The 21,286-nt window shown below is 41.7% G+C and overlaps 2 protein-coding genes across 5 annotated transcripts in view; both read left to right on the top strand.

Annotated features, from left to right (window-relative positions):
- The window catches only part of LOC5571126 (protein transport protein Sec31A), a 54,124-nt gene extending 36,682 nt beyond the window's left edge, over positions 1-17,442 (top strand). For 3 of the 4 annotated variants that reach the window (XM_021853576.1, XM_021853575.1, XM_021853577.1), the window contains 4 exons: positions 15,799-16,251; positions 16,315-16,386; positions 16,446-16,630; positions 17,043-17,442. In XM_021853576.1, the coding sequence (XP_021709268.1) occupies positions 15,799-16,251; positions 16,315-16,386; positions 16,446-16,630; positions 17,043-17,049 (717 nt within the window). In that variant the 3' untranslated portion in view covers positions 17,050-17,442. Of the gene's footprint in view, positions 1-15,798; positions 16,252-16,314; positions 16,387-16,445; positions 16,951-17,042 lie in introns of those variants that run through there. The other variant, XM_021853578.1, reaches the window with a different exon arrangement.
- On the top strand, positions 6,944-9,445 carry LOC110679272. Its single transcript, XM_021853579.1, has 2 exons — positions 6,944-8,092; positions 8,157-9,445. The coding sequence occupies exons 1-2, from the start codon at positions 7,532-7,534 to the stop codon at positions 9,009-9,011; spliced, it is 1,416 nt and encodes a 471-aa protein (XP_021709271.1). The 5' UTR covers positions 6,944-7,531; the 3' UTR covers positions 9,012-9,445.
- Positions 17,443-21,286: the final 3,844 nt, after the last annotated feature.

Below are 21,286 nucleotides of genomic sequence, written 5' to 3'. Positions count from 1 at the left end.
TGTGGTTATGTTGAATTTGTCGAAAAGTGATGGTGCTCTACGACAGGTCGACAGGCACCATGAGCGTTACAGGTTTAATGCCACCAATCTTGGAATAAAAACAAATTATTACTAGAATAGAGGATTGTATGACTACCCTTACTTAGCCGAGTGGTTAGAGTCCGCGGCTACAAAGCAAAGCCATGCTGAAGGTGTCTGGGTTCGATGCCCGGTCGTTCCAGGACCTTTTCGTAATGGAAATTTTTTTGACTTTCCTGGGCAGAGTATAATCGTACCTGCCACACGATATACGTATGCGAAAATAGCACCTTTGGCAAAGAAAGCTCTCAGTTAATAACTGTGGAAGTGCTCATAAGAACACTAAGCTGAGAAGCAGGCTCTGTCGCAGTGAGGATGTTAATGCCAAGAAGAAGAAGAAGAAGAAGAAGAAGAAGAAGAAGAAGAAGGATTGTATGAATCGACCTGTCAATTTTTATCGCTATTCTTGAAGCTATTCTATTCTTGAGAGCTATTCTTGAAGCATAAAATATGGAGGTTTCAGAATAAAGCTAGAAAAAAACGTCACAGGAGATTTGTTTTGTCAGTGCCCAAAGCTGATCATGATACTGGTTATAAACAGTAGTAGGCAAAAAAAGAGTCCACACAAAAAAATATTAAATTTGAAGCCGCCAATGCTCATGATATCCACAAAGCAAATAAATTAATTGGATCTGTTGATAACAGAATTGCATAATATCAGTCATAATAAATTTATGGATGATTTCTAAAGTGTTTCAATGTACCGAGATACAGTCATCTCTCCCTTACTCGATATTGAAGGGACCATCGAGTTAGGGAGGTATCGAGTTACAGAACACAAAAGCAGTGCAACTGCATTCCAAGGGACCATCGAGTTAGCCATGAAAACCAACTTTTACTATGGTTCTCTAACTCGATATCGAGATACGGAATATCGAGTAAGGGAGAGTTAACTGTATCAATATCGTTTCGATATGACCCTGCATCTAGGGTTTCTAGAGGCCCTCCTATAAGAATTTTTCCCGAAACCCCTCCAGGAAGTCCTTTGAAAAGTCCCCCATAAGTGTCGACGCCTATAAAATAACACAACACTTTTTTCCGTGTTAAAACCAAAAATTGCTCTAGAAACTCCTCCAAGGATTATTTCGAGAAATACTCTAGGAATCAAAATTTTACAGCCGATTTTTTCAGTTAGTCCAGAAATTCCTAACTAATTTGGATAACTTTTTCCTGATGTATTATTTTTAGTTCCTATTATATTTTAAAAATATCATAATAGTTGAAAAATTTCAACTTTTAAAAATCCTCAGACAAAATATGGTTAAAATCTTGGAGAAATTCTAAGCAAAAATTCTAGCGAGCATTTTAGCCGTTCAACAATTGGCGAATTACACTATTGGTTGAATTATTGGAGAACATGATTAAGGATTACCATGATATTTTTTTATAAGGAGCCTGTATAATTTTTTGAAGAAATCCTAAATACAAATCTTGTAAGAAATCCTAGAAAATTTCGCGAAAAAATCATTGAAGCCATTCCGGGAAAACTGATGACTTCCTCGAGAAAAGAAATAATATTTGGAAGAATCGTTGGAGTAATTTCTGACGATATCGTTAGAAACCTTTTTGAGTTCTTTAATACCGGTATATTTTTGTTAAATTCCAAATAAATTCCACATATTTGCTTCAGACTAAACTGTTTGGCATAAAGCCATTTCCCAAATAAAATTGGCCTAAAAGTTGTTTATACGGTTAATTTTAGCTGAATAACTTTTTATCCAGCTACTAATGTTACTTGGGTTTGCATAACGCCATCTGGCATACGATCATTTGGTATAAGGTCATTTGGTATAATGGACATTTAGCATAATGTGTTCTATCAAGAACAGTCATCTTTTGAAAGAAGGGATATAATTCTGTTTATGCTTAACCATGTACCAAACGAAAACACAAATTTAACCTCTTCTTAGAAACTTTTCACTTGCCCTACGTGGTTAGAAAGTTGATGGTGTTTCAGTTTAGCTCTTTTGAGGGCCACATCAAATTGATTTCAAAACTTTTTTTATTTTACTTTAAAATTATTAGGAAGAGCAATATAGATGTAGTAAGCCAAATTATTTCCCGCGGCATTTTTTCCACCAAAAATATCAAAATAAGAATTGCACGGTTAATAAGCTTTCGCTTAATTGTGCTATAATGATTGAACAATTTCGTGAATTTCTTGTCTATCGTAATGGCCTCGAAATCATGAACTTGGATCTTGAAACGTACATTTATAGGTATATTTACTAAAATATACAACTTATTTTTACTTACCCCATATACCAACTTGTCCCGCAGACCGCGACGGTACCTTATTTGAATTATGAATTGTTTCCTTCATAGGAATTATCTGGTTTAGAAGACTACCCAAGTAACCACTAGCACGCTGATTCATCTTTTTAGGCTTATAGTGCTATTATACGGTTAATATAGGACATGACAGCAATATTATAGCACTATACTAGCACGTAGGGTGAATTAAAGTGCTACTTGATTACTTTGGTACATATTTTTCCCAAAATAGTCGTAGCGGTAAACGCACAGCTATTCAGCAAGATCATACTGAGGGCTTCTAATTTTGTCGATCAATTATCTATTCGTAAAGGAATTCTTCTCGACTCTCCAGGGCATTGAGTATCCTTGTACTTGCCGCACGATATTCGTATGCAAAAATGGTCAATTGGCTAGGAAAGTAGTATGTCAATAATTCTGTTAAAAGCTGTGAAGCAAACTCTGTTCAAGTTAGGACATAATACCAGCAAGATGAAGACTTGTCTCTAATCGGTATTTCGTGCTGAACTAAACACAGTATTCTGGACATATGATTGACCCAGGCATTGTACCGTAAGGACGCCATTCACCGCTCTTTGAATTATTTTGAAAAATCTGAACAAATTTTCGCAATAAAAGTTATTTGCATATATTAGTATACCAAAATGGATTGTATCAGAATGAAATCCGTAAGATTTTATATCATATTTTATTTATAAAAAATAAACTTATGTCGGAAGTAATGCGACAATTAGTATTCATAGTAGGCTATGATAAACTGTACATAAAAAGTAGAAATAATTTTTTTTCATTCTTGTTCCAACTGCCAACTAAAGTGGTGGGGATTGCTCATCAAACCTTCCGGTCCGCCTCATAGTTACGTACTATTTGGTGCTGGGTGTAGTTCTTGTTTTTCCAGCTGTATCGAAAAGCATGAGCCATAGTCTTTGGCATACAATTGGATCTTTCTTTAGCAGAAAAGAACCGAAATGTCTATCGACGACCGGTGATTGCTAGCAGATATAGTGGAGAGCTTGTCTTGATACGTTCATCGCTTCAAGCTAGTTGAAAAACTGAATACACTGATTGCCTGTCGATCAGAGCCGAACTAGGCATAGATCGTATACATACATCTGAATCTACATGTCTCCGATGTATTACATCGTTCCAGGTGGGAGTTATCTGATATGTGAATATGGTACCATAACAGAATTTTCCATCTGAATGAAGTAATAAATCATAATATTCCGCAAACTGTATCACACATCTACAGAATGTATTGCGTGAAGTTAAGACACAGCAGAGTATTGGGTACACAGGACCAAGTCCCTGCCGGGTAGCGCGAAACTGATGAGCGATAGACAATAGAATCAACAACACTGCCATAAGGGATAGTAAGCATGTGACTATTGTCGAAACTATGATTAGGAGGCAAATCAACATCCCAAGATCAATTTTTTGTTACAACCCAATGTAGATATTATTAAATTAGGCTGTAGAAAATGATAAATATCTGATCACTTAGGAATGTGTTGCAAGGTAATAAATGCTCGTAGTCTGTTTTCTTCGAATACATATGTATAAATTGTTAAAATTGCCGAAGCATACGCGGAATTTATTAAACGGATTATGAAATTAGGACTGAAATCATAATGATGATAGATTATCAACTTTCCTTTCGTCGTGCTATTTGTTACCGTTAGAATCACCAAACTGATTGGTTTCCCACTACATACACCAATACAACAGCACGAAAACTGAAGTATTATAATCGCGCGTTGAAACTTATTCAATATCCATATATTACATTAATAAATTCTTGTATACAGCTGGTATAAATAACAGAATCATCAACAGAAAAACAGGATGCTTGTTTTATTAAACATACTCAATCTGCACCTAAAATCTCGGATCCAAATAGTTTCCTAAATAAAAATTGTGTCTAAATAAAACGTGTAGGCCAACAAAACATAATTGAGTAGGAGTTTACAAGTTACTTAGGGACTTGAAAGCACATGAAAAGCAGTTTAAATTAATCTATTAGTAGATCAACACTAATGCTCACATTTTTATATTCTCATTTCATCATGGTCCTCATTGCTCGAGCGGAGATGAACACCCTGGAGATGGAAAAAATCGACAGCGCTACGATAAGGAAACGTAACAGATGAGAAACTATCGATACATTTATCAATTATAAAACCCCGTTTTAATGTTAACACTTTGTTTCTGTTTTTTTCGTTTCAGCAATCAAACAACCGAACCAACTCTACTATCTTTTCATTTCTTCTTCGTTATACTTATAGTCCCTCTGGCACTGAACCGAGTGGTGCGCCTTCCGCTTTTATTAGCGCTGTCTTTGCTGTACGTTGAGCATGGTGACGGAGGTGGTGTGCTCTGTAGAACATCTGATGTGCTACACGGCACGCCACTTCCGGCATTTTGTTTGGCGTGCGGGATGGGCAGTGCTGGTGATGAGGTGGAGGGCGCTATTCGGTTTAGTGCCAGAGGGACTATATCTATTTAATGTATCTGAAACTCGTGGGACCGCTTTAATTCCGGCGCCTGCTTGTGGAAGAACCCGGTGTGCTAAACGGTATAGGACATGTTAACGGGGGAGGCTTGGTAGGTCCTCACCCAGCCCGTGTCTAGATTGGCGGACAATTGTCTGCCAGGGTGTGGATTGAGCAATTACAATTACAATTGTTCCAACTGCCAACTAAAGTAGTTTGGTCTCTGGCTCTCACCACATTTTACCAAAAGGTTATGGGCTCCAGAGAGTTCAGATAGTTAGAAGAATTTTATTCAAGATTCAAGAAAAGTGCTCAAGTCCTTCAAGATGGCCAACCCGGCGGAAAATTATCAGCGAGGCGAAGGAGACGCAGTCCAGAATCGGATCCATTCCTTCCATGGTTCAGCAAGCCTACCGTCAATCGAACTTCTGCGCGGCCGCGAAAACTGGTCGACGTGGAAATTCGCGGTACAAACGTTCCTGGAACTGGAAGATTTATGGGAAGTCGTGAAGCCAACGCCGAACGCAGACGGGACCCTGGCAGACGATGGCAGACGCATTGAAGGACCGGAGAGCGCGAGCGAAAATCATCCTTTTGCTCGATCCGGTTAACTACGTGCATGTGAGGGAAGCCAAATCAGCACGGGACACGTGGTCGAAGTTGGAAGCAGCGTTCGAGGACTCTGGATTGACCCGGAAAGTCGGCCTGTTGAGAAAACTCATCACAACCTCCTTGGCAACCAGCAACTCCATGGAGACGTTTGTTAACAACATCATAGCAACCGCACACCAACTGCGTGGAATTGGCTTCGAGATCACCGACGAGTGGATAGGAACACTTTTGCTGGCTGGTTTACCTGAAGAATATCGGCCGATGATCATGGCTCTTGAAAACTCCGGAGCAGCGATTACCGGTGACGTCATCAAGACAAAACTGCTGCAGGAGATTAGAGTGCCAACGTCGGGGCCGCATTCGCTAGCAACAAGCATGGCCGGAAACCAATCAAGCAAAGTGAAAAACCGAATCCATCATCAAGCAAAGGTCCGAAATGCAGGCGCTGTCACAAATTCGGCCACATTGCAAGAGAGTGCTCGACAAGAGAGCCGAAGAAAAGCGACGGAAATGCCTGGTGCACGGTGATGTCAGCGGTTGAAGAGGACGATAACGATTGGTATTTCGACTCGGGAGCATCCAATCATTTTACGAAGTCAGCGCAGCATCTGGAGGAGTTTTGCAAGTGCGGCGGCAAGGTTATTGCCGCAAACCGCGGCGCGATGAAGATTATTGCCAAAGGAAGCATGAAATTGAAACCCGCATGCTGCCCGAACGACCCTGCGATTACGGTGGATGAGGTGCAAGTGATTCCCGATTTGTCATCGAATTTGCTTTCGGTGAGCCAAATAGTGCAACGAGGACACACGGTTACATTCAACAAGGATGGCGTCCAAGTCATCAATCCGAGCGGTGAGTTAATTGCGACTGGTAGTAGGAAGCGTGACCTGTTCAAGTTGGACCTGGTGCAGTCTTCAAGAGCACTGGCATGTGCATCGAATGAATCTGCAGCTCTGTGGCACGAGAGACTTGGTCACATCAACTACGACAGCTTACATCGGATGAAACGTGGCTTGGTTGCTGGAATTGAATATGCAGAGCCGCCCAGGAGCAACGACAAGTGCAAGGTTTGTTCTATGGGTAAGCAGACACGTTTACCATTTAGCAAATGCGGTTCACGAGCGTCGGATGTACTGGAGGTGGTCCATTCGGATATCTGCGGGCCGATGGAGGTCCAATCGTTGGGTGGCAGCCGCTACTACTTGACCTTCACAGATGACAAGTTCCGTCGAATCTTCGTATATTTCCTGGAAGAGAAATCCGCGCAGAATGTATATGAAGCTTTTGAAAATTTCCGTTGCATGGCTGAGCGACACTCTGGGAAGAAATTGAAGACGATACGCACCGATAACGGTAAAGAATTCACGAATCGGAAACTGGAGGACCATTTGAAGCGTTTGGGAATCCGTCATCAAACAACGGCGGACTACACTCCTGAGCAGAATGGTCTGGCGGAGCGAGTCAACAGAACCATCGTCGAACGAGCGCGATGTATGCTTTTCGAAGCGAATCTCCCGAAAGTGTTTTGGGCAGAAGCTACAGCGACAGCAGTCTAGGGGGCGTCGGGGTAACTTCGCCAATGGGGTGAAATGGCCAATGGTTTGTTTGTACTGATAACTAGAAAAACAATATAATTCAAAGCCAATACTATTTAATTCTTTCCCTTATAACTCAATTTCAACAATAACCGATAAACAAAATAATTTAGAAAACAAATAATTTAGTGTTTAAAAATGCGTCGCATAAAAAGGCATTTTTTTATATGAAATGAGGCATCATAAATAAGAATTTATTCATTATGTTTTAGTTTATTTGTATTTTGCTATGTACTATGATGATGCTGAACATTTTTTGAATGTTTCAGTATATTCAGTCATTCAGAAATATTTATTTTTACATGAAATACCACAAATTAAAATTATCTGTTACGTCGGGGTAGAATGAGCAGCATTTTGTGGGGTGTCATCGCCATGACAAACTGCACCATAACCTATAATGTTCAGTTTATTTACATTCGTACAAGCAAACGTGGCTCTATATTTTTGGAAGTTTTTCGCGAAAATTAAGTAGAAATAATGGTTCGGTGCTACAAAAGTGTCGGTAAAAAGAAACAGTGGTCGTTAACGAATCTTCGTGCAGCGGTAAACGCAGTTAATCAGCAAGGATTCTCGAAAAATAGAGCCGCTATTGAGTACGGTGTACCTCGCCAAACATTGAATCGATACTTGCGGTGTCCGGAACACGATGTGCGTGAAAATACAATGCCAACCGGCACAGTATTTTCCCGACAGCAAGAAGAGGACCTAATGCAGTACTTACTGGACATGGACAAACGCCTGTATGGCCTCTCTCTTCGAGATTTGAGGAGCGTTGCGTATCAATTGGCCGAGAAGAATCACATTAAGCATCGGTTCAGTCGCAAAACACAGCTTGCAGGATACGATTGGGCTTGCGGATTTCGCAAACGACATCCTCAATTGGCTTTACGATCCCCGGAACCAACGTCTGTTGCTAGAGCACAAGGGTTCAACAAGGTTGCCGTCAATGGATTCTTCGATATTTTGGAAGACATTTTCGACAACACTAGGTTCCCTCCGAGCAGGATATATAACGTTGACGAAACGTCGATTCTAACCGTAAGTTTCTATTGACACCTTAACCTTATAAAACATTTATAAATGATATTTTGTAAACTTCCAGGTTCAAACAAAAACGTCCAAAGTTATCTCCCTAAAAGGAAAGCGTCAGGTTGGATGTATTGCTTCGGCAGATAGAGGAGTCCTATCTACGGCTTGCATATGCATGTCTGCAGCAGGACACTTCATACCACCGATGCTTATTTTTCCTAGAGTACGACTGACGGGCCGATTGAAAAAGGGAGCACCACCGGAAACACTATTCAGCTGTAATACTACGGGCTGGATGACCATTGACGATTTTTCTGCGTGGTTTGATCACTTTTTGGCCCATACAAGACCTACAGCAGAAAGTCCAGTGTTGCTGCTACTGGATGGACATGCATCCCACACAAAGAACTTGGAGTTCCTGGATAAAGCCAAGCGTTCACATGTAACGGTGGTTTCCATGCCTCCCCACTGTAGCCACAGGCTTCAACCACTTGACGTCAGCTTCATGGGACCTCTTAAAACTAATTTGTCTCAAGTAATTGAGAAGTATTTAAAAATGAATCCAGGCAAGGTCATCACACTGAATGAAATTAGTGCACTGTTTGGAAAAGCTTACCTTCGCTCAACATCAGCTTCTGTTGCAGTGAACGGATTCAACAAAACCGGCATCGCACCTTTCAACAGAGCAGTGTTTACGGACGATGACTTCGCACCAGCTGATGTGTCGGATATACCGTTGACATCGAACGGTGGATCTTCGAGTAATGAGACCACTACGGAGGATAAAAACCGACAACAGTTTCAGGGTGTTAATGATGGCCTCGCAACAATTGATCTAACGAAAACACTCCCAAACACTGTTGAAGGTTCCCAGTGTGACGTCCATTCCGACGACGAAGATGCCATTTCTAGGATTCGAAGACGTTGACATGACTACCAAGAAAATTACGGGGATTCCAACAAAGCGTTCGACACAGCTGAGCAAGTCATTTTCCGTAGGACCAACAGCAATTCGTCCATTTCCCAAAATGGCATTGAAGGAACGAAAGAGTGGTAGGAAGAAGGAAAAATCTAAAGAACTGAACACAAACAACACTGAACAAAAAGAAAACCGGATTGTACAAGATGTGCTATGTGAAACTTGCGGTATCTGCTTCAGTTCGTCAGGAAATGGACGTGATTGGGAAAAGTGTAGCAAATGCCACATTTGGTTTCACAAACTTTGCGCAGAGTCCTGTATGACTTGCCGTAAGTGAGTGCTTTGAATTCGCTATTCGTTCTATGCGAGAGCGAAAATGTTGTTTTTTGACGTTAGATAACGTCTTACGGCAACATACTGGGGTACAATTTCGAAAAACGAAAAATCGCTCGCGTCACGAAAAGTGGTTAGATTTTGACTGTTAATAACTTACTAATGCCCGCATAGATTTTAAAGATTTTTACACCAATCGATTGGAAATGTTTCTACGAATCTATTCCAATAATGAAAACTATTGATTTTCATGACTAAACTATTGAAAAATGGGTAAATATCGAGGCATGTCTTATTTTCCATAGAAAAGCACATTTTTCTTGCTGTTATAAGGTTTTGACGTCTTTGTACCCTAATTTCGGGTGAAATTGATCATTTTCCATGGTTTTTCTTGTCTGTTTTCAATAATGTTGAAAATGTCAAACAACTGAATGCAGGAAAACAAGTACGACGGTCAGCCTCTTTGGCTCATGTGCCAAAATTTACTAACAAATGTGTTTTTAGTGCTGGAAATCATCCTTTAAATGAAAAATCGGGGAATCCCATTTCAGGGTATCGTAATCCGGGGTAACATTGATCAGCGGGGTAACATTGATCAGGATGACTCATCTTGTTAAACGTTCAAATAAAGATTTATTGATGAAGCATCTTCGTACCATGAATGGTGCCTCTCTTTCGTATATTCATAAGCTAATGATAATTAAGGTTTTTGCCAAAATTGCGTTTAGTTCATGCGCAAATTTGTCAACTTTTTGAAACAATGATTTCTATCATTTTCACTGACACTACCGAAAATTCATGTCTCACATGAGTTCTGCAGACGATGTGATCAAGGAAAATGCGGGTGTTGCTAAAAATGGCATCGCCGAAAACGATTCCGTTGTCAAATCCTTCATAAGTTTATTCATTTAGGCAACATTAACTAAATACTATTACGAATGTAGAATTTCCTTAGGAAATTGCCTACTTTTAGGCGTATTACGCGGTTCAAGATGTTTTTCATTTTGAAATAACTCAAAAAGTAAATGACTTGTAAGAGTTTGGTCTTCATATTCGGCTTCAGGGGCCCTGATTTTAGTAAGTAACGACATTTCCAATATTAGCGAACGTTGTTTACTTGGGTGATCAATGTTACCCCATATCAGCTGAATAAAAAAATCACTTAAAACATTTATTTAAACATGTTTAAATCTTTCGAAAAACAAAATAAAGTACATAGCTCGGAGCGGTGGGTGCCAGTACTTGTTTTAGAAAAATGAAACTTGTAACATTTGTATTGTGAAATGAAAAATTTAAGAAAAACTATAAAAAATGATCAATGTTACCCCGGATTACGGTAAAATAGATCACTTGTCAATGCGATTATTGTTATATTTTTAAACGAATCTATATAATAAATATGAGCTCCCTGAATCCGAAAATGCTTGCTAAATTCTTAATAATGCAATATAATAATATCATATTATGAAGATAATTTCAAGAATTGCGATGAAAACGCTTAAATTTAGGCAATTTTCTAAGGAATTTACTGATACCGTAATTTCGGGTGAAATTGATCACTTTTCACGGTTTTTCTTGTCTGATTTCTATAATGTTGACAATACCAAGTTACTGAATGCAGGAAAACATGTGTAATTTTCTAACAAATGTAATTTTAGTGCTAAATACTATGTCTAAAACAAAAAATCGGGAGATCTCATTTCGGGGTGATATAGATCACTTGTCAATGCCATTATTGTTAGTTTTCAAAACAACTTTACATAATAAATTTGAGCTCCCTGAATCCGAATATGCTTGCCAAATTCTTAACAATACAATATTTATAGAAACAATGAATGTTTAAATTTCAAGAATAACGCAGAAAACGCCTAAATGTATGCAATTTACTAAGGAATTTCCTGATGTATGGTATCCTCAAACAAACCGTTCAGTTAGGCCACTCGCAGGACGACGCCAGCAGGACCATGACCTCCGAGCTCTAGAATCGCAGATTTGGCTCTACTTTTCCCCGGATACCACGACGAAGCAGAATAAGTTCTTCATGGTGCGGAACTTCTTCGAGTATCAAAAAGAGATCATGCCAATCATCGTGACTAGCAACTTTAACATCGATTTGAGTAAAGAGGAGAACATGGAGCTCGCGGACTTCATGGAGAAGTACCTCAACCTCAAACTGGCTTCGGAACCCACTAAAGCAACTAATCTTAGTGGATCATGCGTGGACCTATCGTTCGACCGAACTATTTGTTTGGGAAGCAAGGGTTACCGCTCATGCTTCTTCTTCCATCGACCGATTCTGTCGGTGTTGAAGTGTTAACCGAACCAACCAAATAATAACACACAATGTCCATAATAGATCAGAATGAAATGCAACAAACAGTAAAAATAAAATATTGGATTTTTATCCGTAGAAACCTTTCATAAGTTCGTGACGGTATCAAGCCAGGAAATAGAAGAAGCTAACGTTATCCAACGTCAACTTGGCGGTTGTATCTCGGAAACAACCTCTTACTTTTTTTTTCATTCAAACGTATGAATTGCTTTACCTTTAAATCCTAAAAGGTTACTTAAATAAAAGGATTTGATCTATTTGTAAACGATGTTTTAATTTTATCATAAAAATGTATAAGAAAATCGCATAAAAAAATAAAAATAAAAACTGCCCATATTACCCCGACAGGGTGCTCATATTACCCCGTCAGCACCTGAACATGCAAGAAAATCTATATTTTTTATAGGTGTAATATATAACTCATTTGAAACTTTATTCGATACTAGTTAACCATAAATGAGCTCTTACATTGTAAATCATTTATTTCATTGAAAAAAACAATGTAATTCATTATCACGTACGTCGTACGACATTATTTTCTTAAGGTGGCCAAACTGCCCCACTTTCCCCTACCTCATAAATAGGTCTCCTACCAAAGGACACTCGGCGACACCAGAGGAAGTTTGGAGCGGTTGGAAACCAAATCTGGCGCACGTTCGTGTTTTCGGTTCGAAGGTAATGGCACACGTTCCGAAGCCGAAGCGCAAAAAATGGGATGCGAAGGCATTCGAATGTATTCTCACTGGATTTGACGAGGATACAAAAGCATATCGTCTGTGGGATCCAAAATCGAAGAAAATCATCAAGAGTCGAGATGTTACCTTCGTGAGTGAAGCAGGAGAGAAATCATCGTCTTCCAACAGCATGCAGGTTGCAGCCCCGGAGCGAAAAGTCGTACGACTAGACCTGGGCGATCCGTTTCCGGTACATGAGGATCCCGAACCGGTACGAACAGAAGCAATCGACGTCGAAGATGGAATAGTGCCTGTGGAAGAACATCAATCAAGCTCTGAAGATGAAGAATTTCTAGATCCAATTCGTGACGTGACAAACTCTGCGCTCCCTCCGCGATCATGTTCAAATCCGCCCGAGTCACAGGCGTTGAGGCGCAGCGGACGGGAGCGCTACCTGCCAGGCAAGTTAAAAGATTTTTTCTTTCCGAGTAGAGGACTCTCTTCCGATCGATTTTCAGACAACCAACCCGAGTCTGATGTCTACGTGGACGCAGGAAGCGCCATCGACCTTCCTAGACCCGTAGCTAGTGACCGTCAACAAGGACTAGCAGACAGGCGTCAACCATCAACCGATGGTGATCCACGTACTCCGTCCGAAGCATTGAGGAGACCTGAAGCGAAACTGTGGAAGCAAGCAATGGACGATGAATATCGAGCTCAGATCGAGAACAACACGTGGGAGCTGGTCGAGCTACCTCCGGGCCGAAAAGCGATCGGCTGCAAGTGGATCTTCAAAACGAAGGAGGACGAAAGAGGAAACATCGTGCGGCACAAAGCAAGACTGGTTGCACAAGGGTTCAACCAGAAATACGGCGTGGACTTCGACGAGGTCTTCGCACCAGTTGCTAAGCAGGTGACCCTCAGGACGCTACTCACGGTGGCAAGCCGTCGTCAGATGTTTGTGAAGCACATGGACGTCAAAACCGCATACCTTCATGGGAAGTTGGATGAAACCATCTACATGAGGCAACCGGAAGGATACTCCATGGGAGGGCCGAACACAGTATGCTTACTGAAGCGAAGCATATACGGGCTCAAGCAATCCGCACGTGTGTGGAATCAGAGCATCGATGCAGTTTTGCGGCAAATGGGATTCAACCCATCATCGGCAGATCCCTGTCTGTACGTGCGGAGGAAAGGAAACAGTTACACGTACGTTCTACTCTATGTCGACGACATGTTAGTCGTTTGCAGGACAGAGGAGGAGTTCAAGGCTATTCACCAGGCGTTAAGGCAACATTTCAACGTGACAGCACTAGGAGATGTTAAACATTTCCTAGGAATCGAAATCGAGAGGGATGGTAACGGATTCCAGCTTAATCAAGAACGGTACATCCTGAAGCTCGCAGAACGGTTCGGTCTAGAAAACGCCAAGCCTTCGAAAATACCCTTGGATCCTGGCTACCTGCAGCAGAAGGAGGAGGAGCATGAACTACGTTTGCCGAACAACACTCAATACCTGAGTCTCATCGGCGGTCTGCTGTATGTAGCAGTTAATACTCGGCCTGACATAGCTGTGAGCGTTTCCATTCTGGCTCAAAAATCAAGCTGCCCGACACAACTGGACTGGCACGAGGCCAAGAGAGTGCTCAGGTACTTGAAATCGACTAGTAATCACAAATTGATTCTAGGATCCACAGCTGACGGGCTCGAGATGTATGCAGATGCCGATTGGGCTGGCAACCATCGCGATAGGAAGTCCAATTCCGGTTTCCTAATACGACTGGGAGGTGGCGTCGTCAGTTGGGCAGCAAGTAAACAAACTTGTGTGGCGCTGTCATCAACGGAGGCGGAGCTCGTTGCCTTAACCGAGGCGTGCCAAGAGCTCAGCTGGCTCAAGAAGCTGATGATCGATCTAGGTGTCAACGTTTCTTCGCCAGTTACCACATTCGAAGACAACCAAAGCTGTATTCGTCTGGTCGAAAACGGCAAGATAGAGAAGAGTTCAAAGCATATAGCCACGAAATACTTCTTTGTTCGTGATCTTCAAGAGCAGCAGCAAATCATTCTGAAGTATTGTCCTACCGAGCAGTGTTGATCAGACTCATTTCCCCGAAATTCGAATTGTGAAGCCATGAACTGTTATAACTGTGCGTTGTATTCCTGAGATGGAGGGGGAGGTGGTTGAGCTTGGGTGTTGCACATGGGATCCGACAGTTTCGATCTCGGTGGGCCGCAATTCAAGTTTCGGTGAAATGATTTGCACTCACTCACTCACTCATTTCATTTCACCGAAACTTGAATTGTGGCGCTCTGGGATCAAAATTGATTGATTTTATGTGCAGTACTCAAGCTTAACCATCTGCTCTTCTATCTTAGGAGGATAGAGCATGGTTGTAGTAGTTCGTGGCTTCGTAGCTCGGAAAATGTTATTTTCGGGGAAATGAGTCTGAACAACACTGCTACCGAGTTCATGTTGGCTGATATACTGACGAAACCGCTGCAGCATCTACGATTGAAGACATTAAGGGATAAGTTAGGAGTATTGAACTATATTGTCGAGGAGGAGTGTCGGAAGTAATGCGACAATTAGTATTCATAGTAGGCTATGATAAACTGTACATAGAAAGTAGAAATACATTTTTTCATTCTTGTTCCAACTGCCAACTAAAGTAGTTTGGTCTCTGGCTCTCACCACATTTTACCAAAAACTTAGGCTGTTTAAGGCGGTTAACATGAGTTTGACAATGATTTTATTATAGCAGATCGGAAAATGCTTCTTAGCTGCCACGGTATAATATGTTGTCGTAATATAGTACAAAGATAACAACCAGCTAAAAAAAGTAAATTATGTCCAACTAGTACTGCATGTTGTACATACATGTCATTCGGTACCATTATACATTTTTCACATTTTATCTTTTTTCCTACAAAAACAAATGTTTTATCTTGCGTCTAGCGCAAAAAGTTTCGAAAAATATCTGATTTCGAATGATTTTTGACCGAATTTAACATGTTAAAATGCTTTTAAATGAGCGGTGAATGGCGTCCTTACGGTACATTACATCATTCGGTTTTTTCTTATATTTCAGTAGGTTTGCTTTACCGTAACCGAATTTGAAAACCGAAACTAGTTTTACCGTACTAAACTATATCGTTCTGAAATACATGAGGTTAGTCATATAACTAAGCTGCTTAATTAGAACATCTAATAGCAACTATTTCGCTGCTTTCGCTGTTTAATTGTCTTTAAGAAAGAAAGTTGGTGAGTTTGTTCATTCTTTATGTTTTGAACTCAGCAAATATGTTATCAGCTCGAATTTCATGTGTTTTACCTTTCGCGTGATTTTATAACTTACAATAAATTTGTTTATTATCTTTTTTCTTTTTCTTTATAAACTAATCAACTTATTTTATCATATTAATCATTCTATACACGCATTTTTTTTTATTTCAGCCAAAACCTGAAGTTACTCCAGTAGCTCCTATCACAGCTCCATTGCCAGGTGGTTTCCCAACACAAACTCAAAACGGCTACCCCGATCCCAACAGTAACTACATGCCGGGTCAGTACTTACCAACCGCCGCCACGCCAGGCATGCCACCGCAGCAGCCGGCTATCTTTAATCCCGCAATGGCCAGCACTCAACCGCCTCAACAGACCACAACGGGGGCCCTAAATTACCAAAACTTCCAACAAAACTTGCCATACCAGCAACAACAACAACAGCTGCAGCAACAACAGCCGGGAGCCAATTTCAATGCTAACTTTCGACAGCAGCCTACTCCTCAACCACCTGCGGCACCAGAGCCCCCTAAGCAAAAGCCACCACTTCCGGAAGAGTATATCTACCTACAGACAGTATTCGAAGAGTTGAAAAAGAGTTGCATCGCAGCTGCTGCTAATCCGGTAAGTTATTTAAACATATTAAGGAAAAACAAAGAAGTGATTGATCTTTCCTTTACTGTATAGCAAACCAAACGGAAACTTGAGGAAGTCTCGAAGAGATTAGAGTCTTTATATGATATGCTACGTGAACGTCGGGTAAGTGACTCTTACGAAGTTCTTTGAGGCCTAAGCTAATTCGAAATCTACTCCCACAGTTATCGCAGAATACGCTAACCTCGCTCGGACAGCTGGTGCAGCTGGTCCAAGCCGGAGATTATGCCAATGGCATTGGCCTGCACACACAAATGGTATCTGGGCCCGATTTTGCCCAGATCGCCAATTTCATGCCGGGTATCAAAATTCTGCTGCAGTCAGCGATGCAGCTGCAAGTGTACCTTCGGTAAGCATTGACTTCGTGCAGGCTAAATGCAATCAGATTCGATAGTAGTATACACACATACGAACGATGTTGAATTAGGTAACGCAGTAGAAAAATGAAACGATAAATACATATAACGAACAAGACAAATGATTGCATTTGAGATAGGATTTTGTCACAATTGTTTGATATTGATAATTATAATTTGTTCACTTTATTTTACCGTGTATGATCGAGCGAGCATGAGAGATGCAATATAGATTTGCTTACAACGTATTCCTGATATTTCATATTATCATAAATATATTTATCTGTATGCCTTATTCTCAGTTAAAAGAATATTCAAATGCATTTTTGAATGTATTAACAATAAATAGTAATCTAAAAAATTAATTAAACTCGAGACTTTATTTTTTTTTTCTTTTTCTTGCAGGAGATAATGTCTGTTAGAGGTAATATCATGAAAATTCCCAACGGAATCCAGTATCTAGTAACCCGAATTGGCAAGGAATTGGTAAGTACGCACATTATAAGATTTCGAAAAAACGATCCCATTTATTTTGCGAAACAATCTAATGTTTGTTACAATGGTAAACAAAAGAAAGGATTATTTGTCCGGTGTTACAAAAATTCCAATGCATGTCATTTAGACCCTAAGTATCTGTATAGTATTACTGTGTAACTCTGACGAAATCTGAAAGGCTGCTCCATCCAGGTCGCTTCTGAACAGTTTATTGTAAATATATATCTAGTATAGATAGGAAGTGTATAACAATATGATTCTAGCAAACCAATTAATAAACGTTATTATGTGATGTGATTCTAGCGTTGAACAAATGTGTTTAGAATAATATGCTGCCGTGAATCGCAAGTCAGTTCCATGTGTTTTTTGTACAAGTGGGAAATCTGCAAACAGATGACCTGAGAAGGTAACTCAGGAAATGCGGGGATGACGCACCAACGACGACCCGCTAAAACCAGCCCATGAACTGTACTTAAGCAATTCTTTTTGAATTGCTCAAGTGGTGTACAGTGCATCGACATGACCCTTGACCTCAGACCCTTATCTCCCAGGAACCACTTTACGGTATTTCTTCGGGGAGGGGCCAGTGTATATATCACAACATATGTAGCAGAAGTAGCCTAGTAACCGCTTCTCCTAGCCGACTTAAACAATGTTACAAGGGACCAGCCTCGGCAGGGCTAATCCTCTGCTGCCAACTCTTGGTCAGCGCGTCATAGGCGCTGCAATTCTAACATAATGTGAGTGACAGCCGTAGTTACTGCATTCAAGCACTCGGCATCGGGGGACGTGTCCCCTCCGCATGTAGCGAGCATGCGATCTCTCACAACAATGCTGCGGAGGCAATCAAACACGACATGATCCGCTGTTTCCTCCACACCAGCACAATTAGGGAACGCAAGACATAAGACATGCCTATAACAACCCCCACTTCCCCATGGTTTCTTCCATACCAATCTAACCCATTTGGTATTAGCCGATGGGTCCATCTACCCTTAGTGGAGTTATCCCATTCCTGCTGCCAACTTCTGAGCGTTTCCTCTTTACACGTGTCGCGGACTCCTCTGGTACCTCTTTGGTTGAAGCATTGAACATCTTCCTTGATGATGAGCCCGATGGGTGTGCTTTCCAACCGCTATCAAGTTTCTGCCAGTTCTAAGCCTTTTGACCAGATTGGTCCTCCATATATTAGTATGGATAGCGTCACGCTTGCCAGGAGCTTGCGTTTGCTGGCAATTACAGCAAAGCTGTTAGACATCATCCTTGAAAGCGCCGCTACAACCTTCTACAGGTATACTCAACGTGGCTAGCGAAGCTGAGCTTGTCATCGATCATTACCCCAAGATGCCTAAGGGATCGCTTGGACTCTATGGTGCAATCACCTACCGAGATAAGCGCCCGTTGCTCGGGCTTGCGGTTGTTGACCACCACCACCTTAGTCTTGTGACAGGCCAGTCGTAGTTTCCTAGACTTCATCTTTTCCTCAACTATGGAGATATGTGCTCTCTACTTCCTTCATCGATTCGTCATAGACCACTAGGGTGATTTCGTCGGCGAAGCCAACAATCTTAACACCCGTCGGAAGGAGCAGCCTCAGTACGTAATCGTACATCGCATTCCATAACATCAGGCGCAGGATTGAACCTTGAGGTACTCACGCGGTAATTCGTATGCTTTTCTGCCCCTCCTTTATGTCACAGAGTAGAATCCTGGCATCAAAATAGCTTTCTAGAAGCTTACACAACTGCACCAGTACGTTGAGGCGGTGAAGTGCGTGGGCAATCGCTTCCCAGCTTGCGCTGTTGAAAGCATTCTTCACATCCAGAGTGACCATCAAGCAGTAACGGATAGGGTTACCATCTGTCCTGATTTTCAACTCTTTAAGGCTAAAGTTTTGCAGAGGCGATGAGTTTTGCAGATTTTTCCTAAAATACGTGAAAGGTCCTGATTTTCTCAACTGATTAGACGGTATCCCTTGTAACGGATGCCGCTCCTTTTATGCTGGATTGCCACCTCAGCTGTCTGAACGACCGAATGGATAGCTTCCGGATTAGATTTACCTTTTCTAAATCCGTTTCTCGTTGTTGGGCAGACCGTCCACACCTTCCGTGTATGGTAGTAGCCTGTTGAGGATCAACCTCTCCAACAACTTGCCCGTCGTATCTAGTAGACAGATAGGTCTAAACGCCGACGGGTCATTTGATGGTTTCCTTGCCTTCGGTAATAGCACCAATTTCTTTCACCAATGCAACGTTGCATCGCGTTTCTGAACTTGTCTGGATCCGCGTTGACTGCCGCCTTTAAGGCAACATACGGGATACCATCGTGTACCTTGTTTGACGCGAATGATTTCACGACTTCTGTCAGCTCTTCGATCGTAACCCTCGCCACTTCTTCTCCTTCATTTATCGCATAAGGCGCTGGAGGCCATGGGCTAGTGCGGGAAGAGTACATCTATTATCGATCGCAACAACTCGGGTGACTTCTCTTGAGGCGCCATGACACCTTTGGTCTTAGCCATTACCACTCTGAAGGCGTCACTTCATTCGAGTAGGCACTCTGGCATAGACTATCAAAGCATGCCCGTTTTCAACTCTTGTTTTCCTTTTTGAGAGCCAGCTTTGCCTCTCTGAATGCTGCACCGCGTTCTTCTCTTTGTGCTTCTGTGCGTGCGCGTTGCATTCTTCGTTTAGCCCGAAGGCTAAACGCTCAATTGCTCGAAGATTTGCAATTGATTCGCACCACCAGTACACCGGCGGCCTGTTCTCTCTGGGAGGCGCTTTTATCTCCATGGAAGCATCACACGCTCGTGATATCACAGCAACTAGCTCTTCACCGTTTAGGTCCAGAGTATTCCGTTTGTGCTTCAGGGCTTCAGTGAATACCTCGCCGTCGAAACAACCTCGGAATGGGGTTGAGTTATACCAGACTACCCTCCGTTTGCCAACCGTCATACTAAAGCAAATCGCTTAATGATCGCCATGAGTATGACCTTCATCAACGTGCCAGATCATGGTACCTATAAGGTTAGGACTACATAACGTCATGTCGATAATCGATTCCGCACCATTTCTGCGGAAGGTTCTCACTGTACCCACATTTGCCAGCTCTACATTTAATGCGGCCAGGGATTCCAACGAAAATTGGCGTCTTTGGTTGATGCAGCGGTTATCCCACTCCTCTGTTAATGCACTAAAGTCACCAGCTATCACTACTGGCTGCCGATTAGCCAGTTCAGTTATCATCCTGACGATCATGTGGGAAAATTCCTCAATCGACCATATTGGGGGCGCGTAACAATAGTAATAGATTTTTCACAAGAAATGCGATGTCAAAGATCGATTTATCTTGCTAGGGCGGTGGTGATTTATTTGATCGTTGCTAGGTGCCCTTTGATTGTTTTGTGTTACCGCATTTGGAGGACGTTTAGTCAAGATTTGCTCTTCAAATGCAAACAGCAATACGATTCAATCGCTCTTCATCTGTGTTACTGCTTAAATATGTTTTCAAGTTTTTCTACAATGACCGCAGCAATTTACAATAGAACTCCTTGCCACGATTCTTGCAGTAGGTCAGAAGTAAATCAGCATTGGAGAACTTGATTTGTAAATCCAAAAAATTGAGTTGAGGGTCAGAAAGGTGTTTTGCTTTCATTATAAAGATTTGAGCTTGAGCTTGAGCTTGATTGGCCGCCCGTGGATGCACTCCAGTATCGCCAGATCAGCTGCACTTACACAAGGAACCAAACGAATGACTGCTTGGGACTAACAGGCATCCTCAGTGTATAAGTGCTGGTGATCTTCTCTATTTTTAGGCAACAATGGCACCTGCCACGTCAGAATGCAGACCAATGAGGGGAAGGGGGAGGAATTGATGATGCATTGAACTGGCTCCCACGTAGACCGTATATTCCACTGCATCCACGCCAGTTCATGCGGGAGTGTATGGATTGGGGGAAAGGCATGGCAGAGAGGTTTGCTTTTGTGGTTAGCAGACTGCCTATGTATCAGGCGTAAGAAAGGCGTGCGCGTGGAAGTAGGAAGCGTTAGGGAAACGGTTTCTTGTCCGTCTCTGGTTCTAGCGTTTGCTATGAACGAATAGTTTGAGTGTGATATATTTAGAATGAAAGATAGAAGCAAGTGATAGATATACAA

This window comes from Aedes aegypti, chromosome 3, assembly GCF_002204515.2.
Source record: "Aedes aegypti strain LVP_AGWG chromosome 3, AaegL5.0 Primary Assembly, whole genome shotgun sequence".
Classification (NCBI taxonomy): domain Eukaryota; kingdom Metazoa; phylum Arthropoda; class Insecta; order Diptera; family Culicidae; genus Aedes; species Aedes aegypti.
Note: the sequence above shows the minus strand (reverse complement) of the source record. Positions and strands in the feature narration are given on the sequence as shown.

Bases quoted from the DNA above. Each gene is read 5' to 3' on its own strand.
- LOC110679272 (XM_021853579.1), top strand. From the start codon at position 7,532: ATGGTTCGGTGCTACAAAAGTGTCGGTAAAAAGAAACAGTGGTCGTTA. The intron at 8,093-8,156 runs GTAAGTTTCTAT...GTAAACTTCCAG, and splicing joins ACGAAACGTCGATTCTAACC to GTTCAAACAAAAACGTCCAA.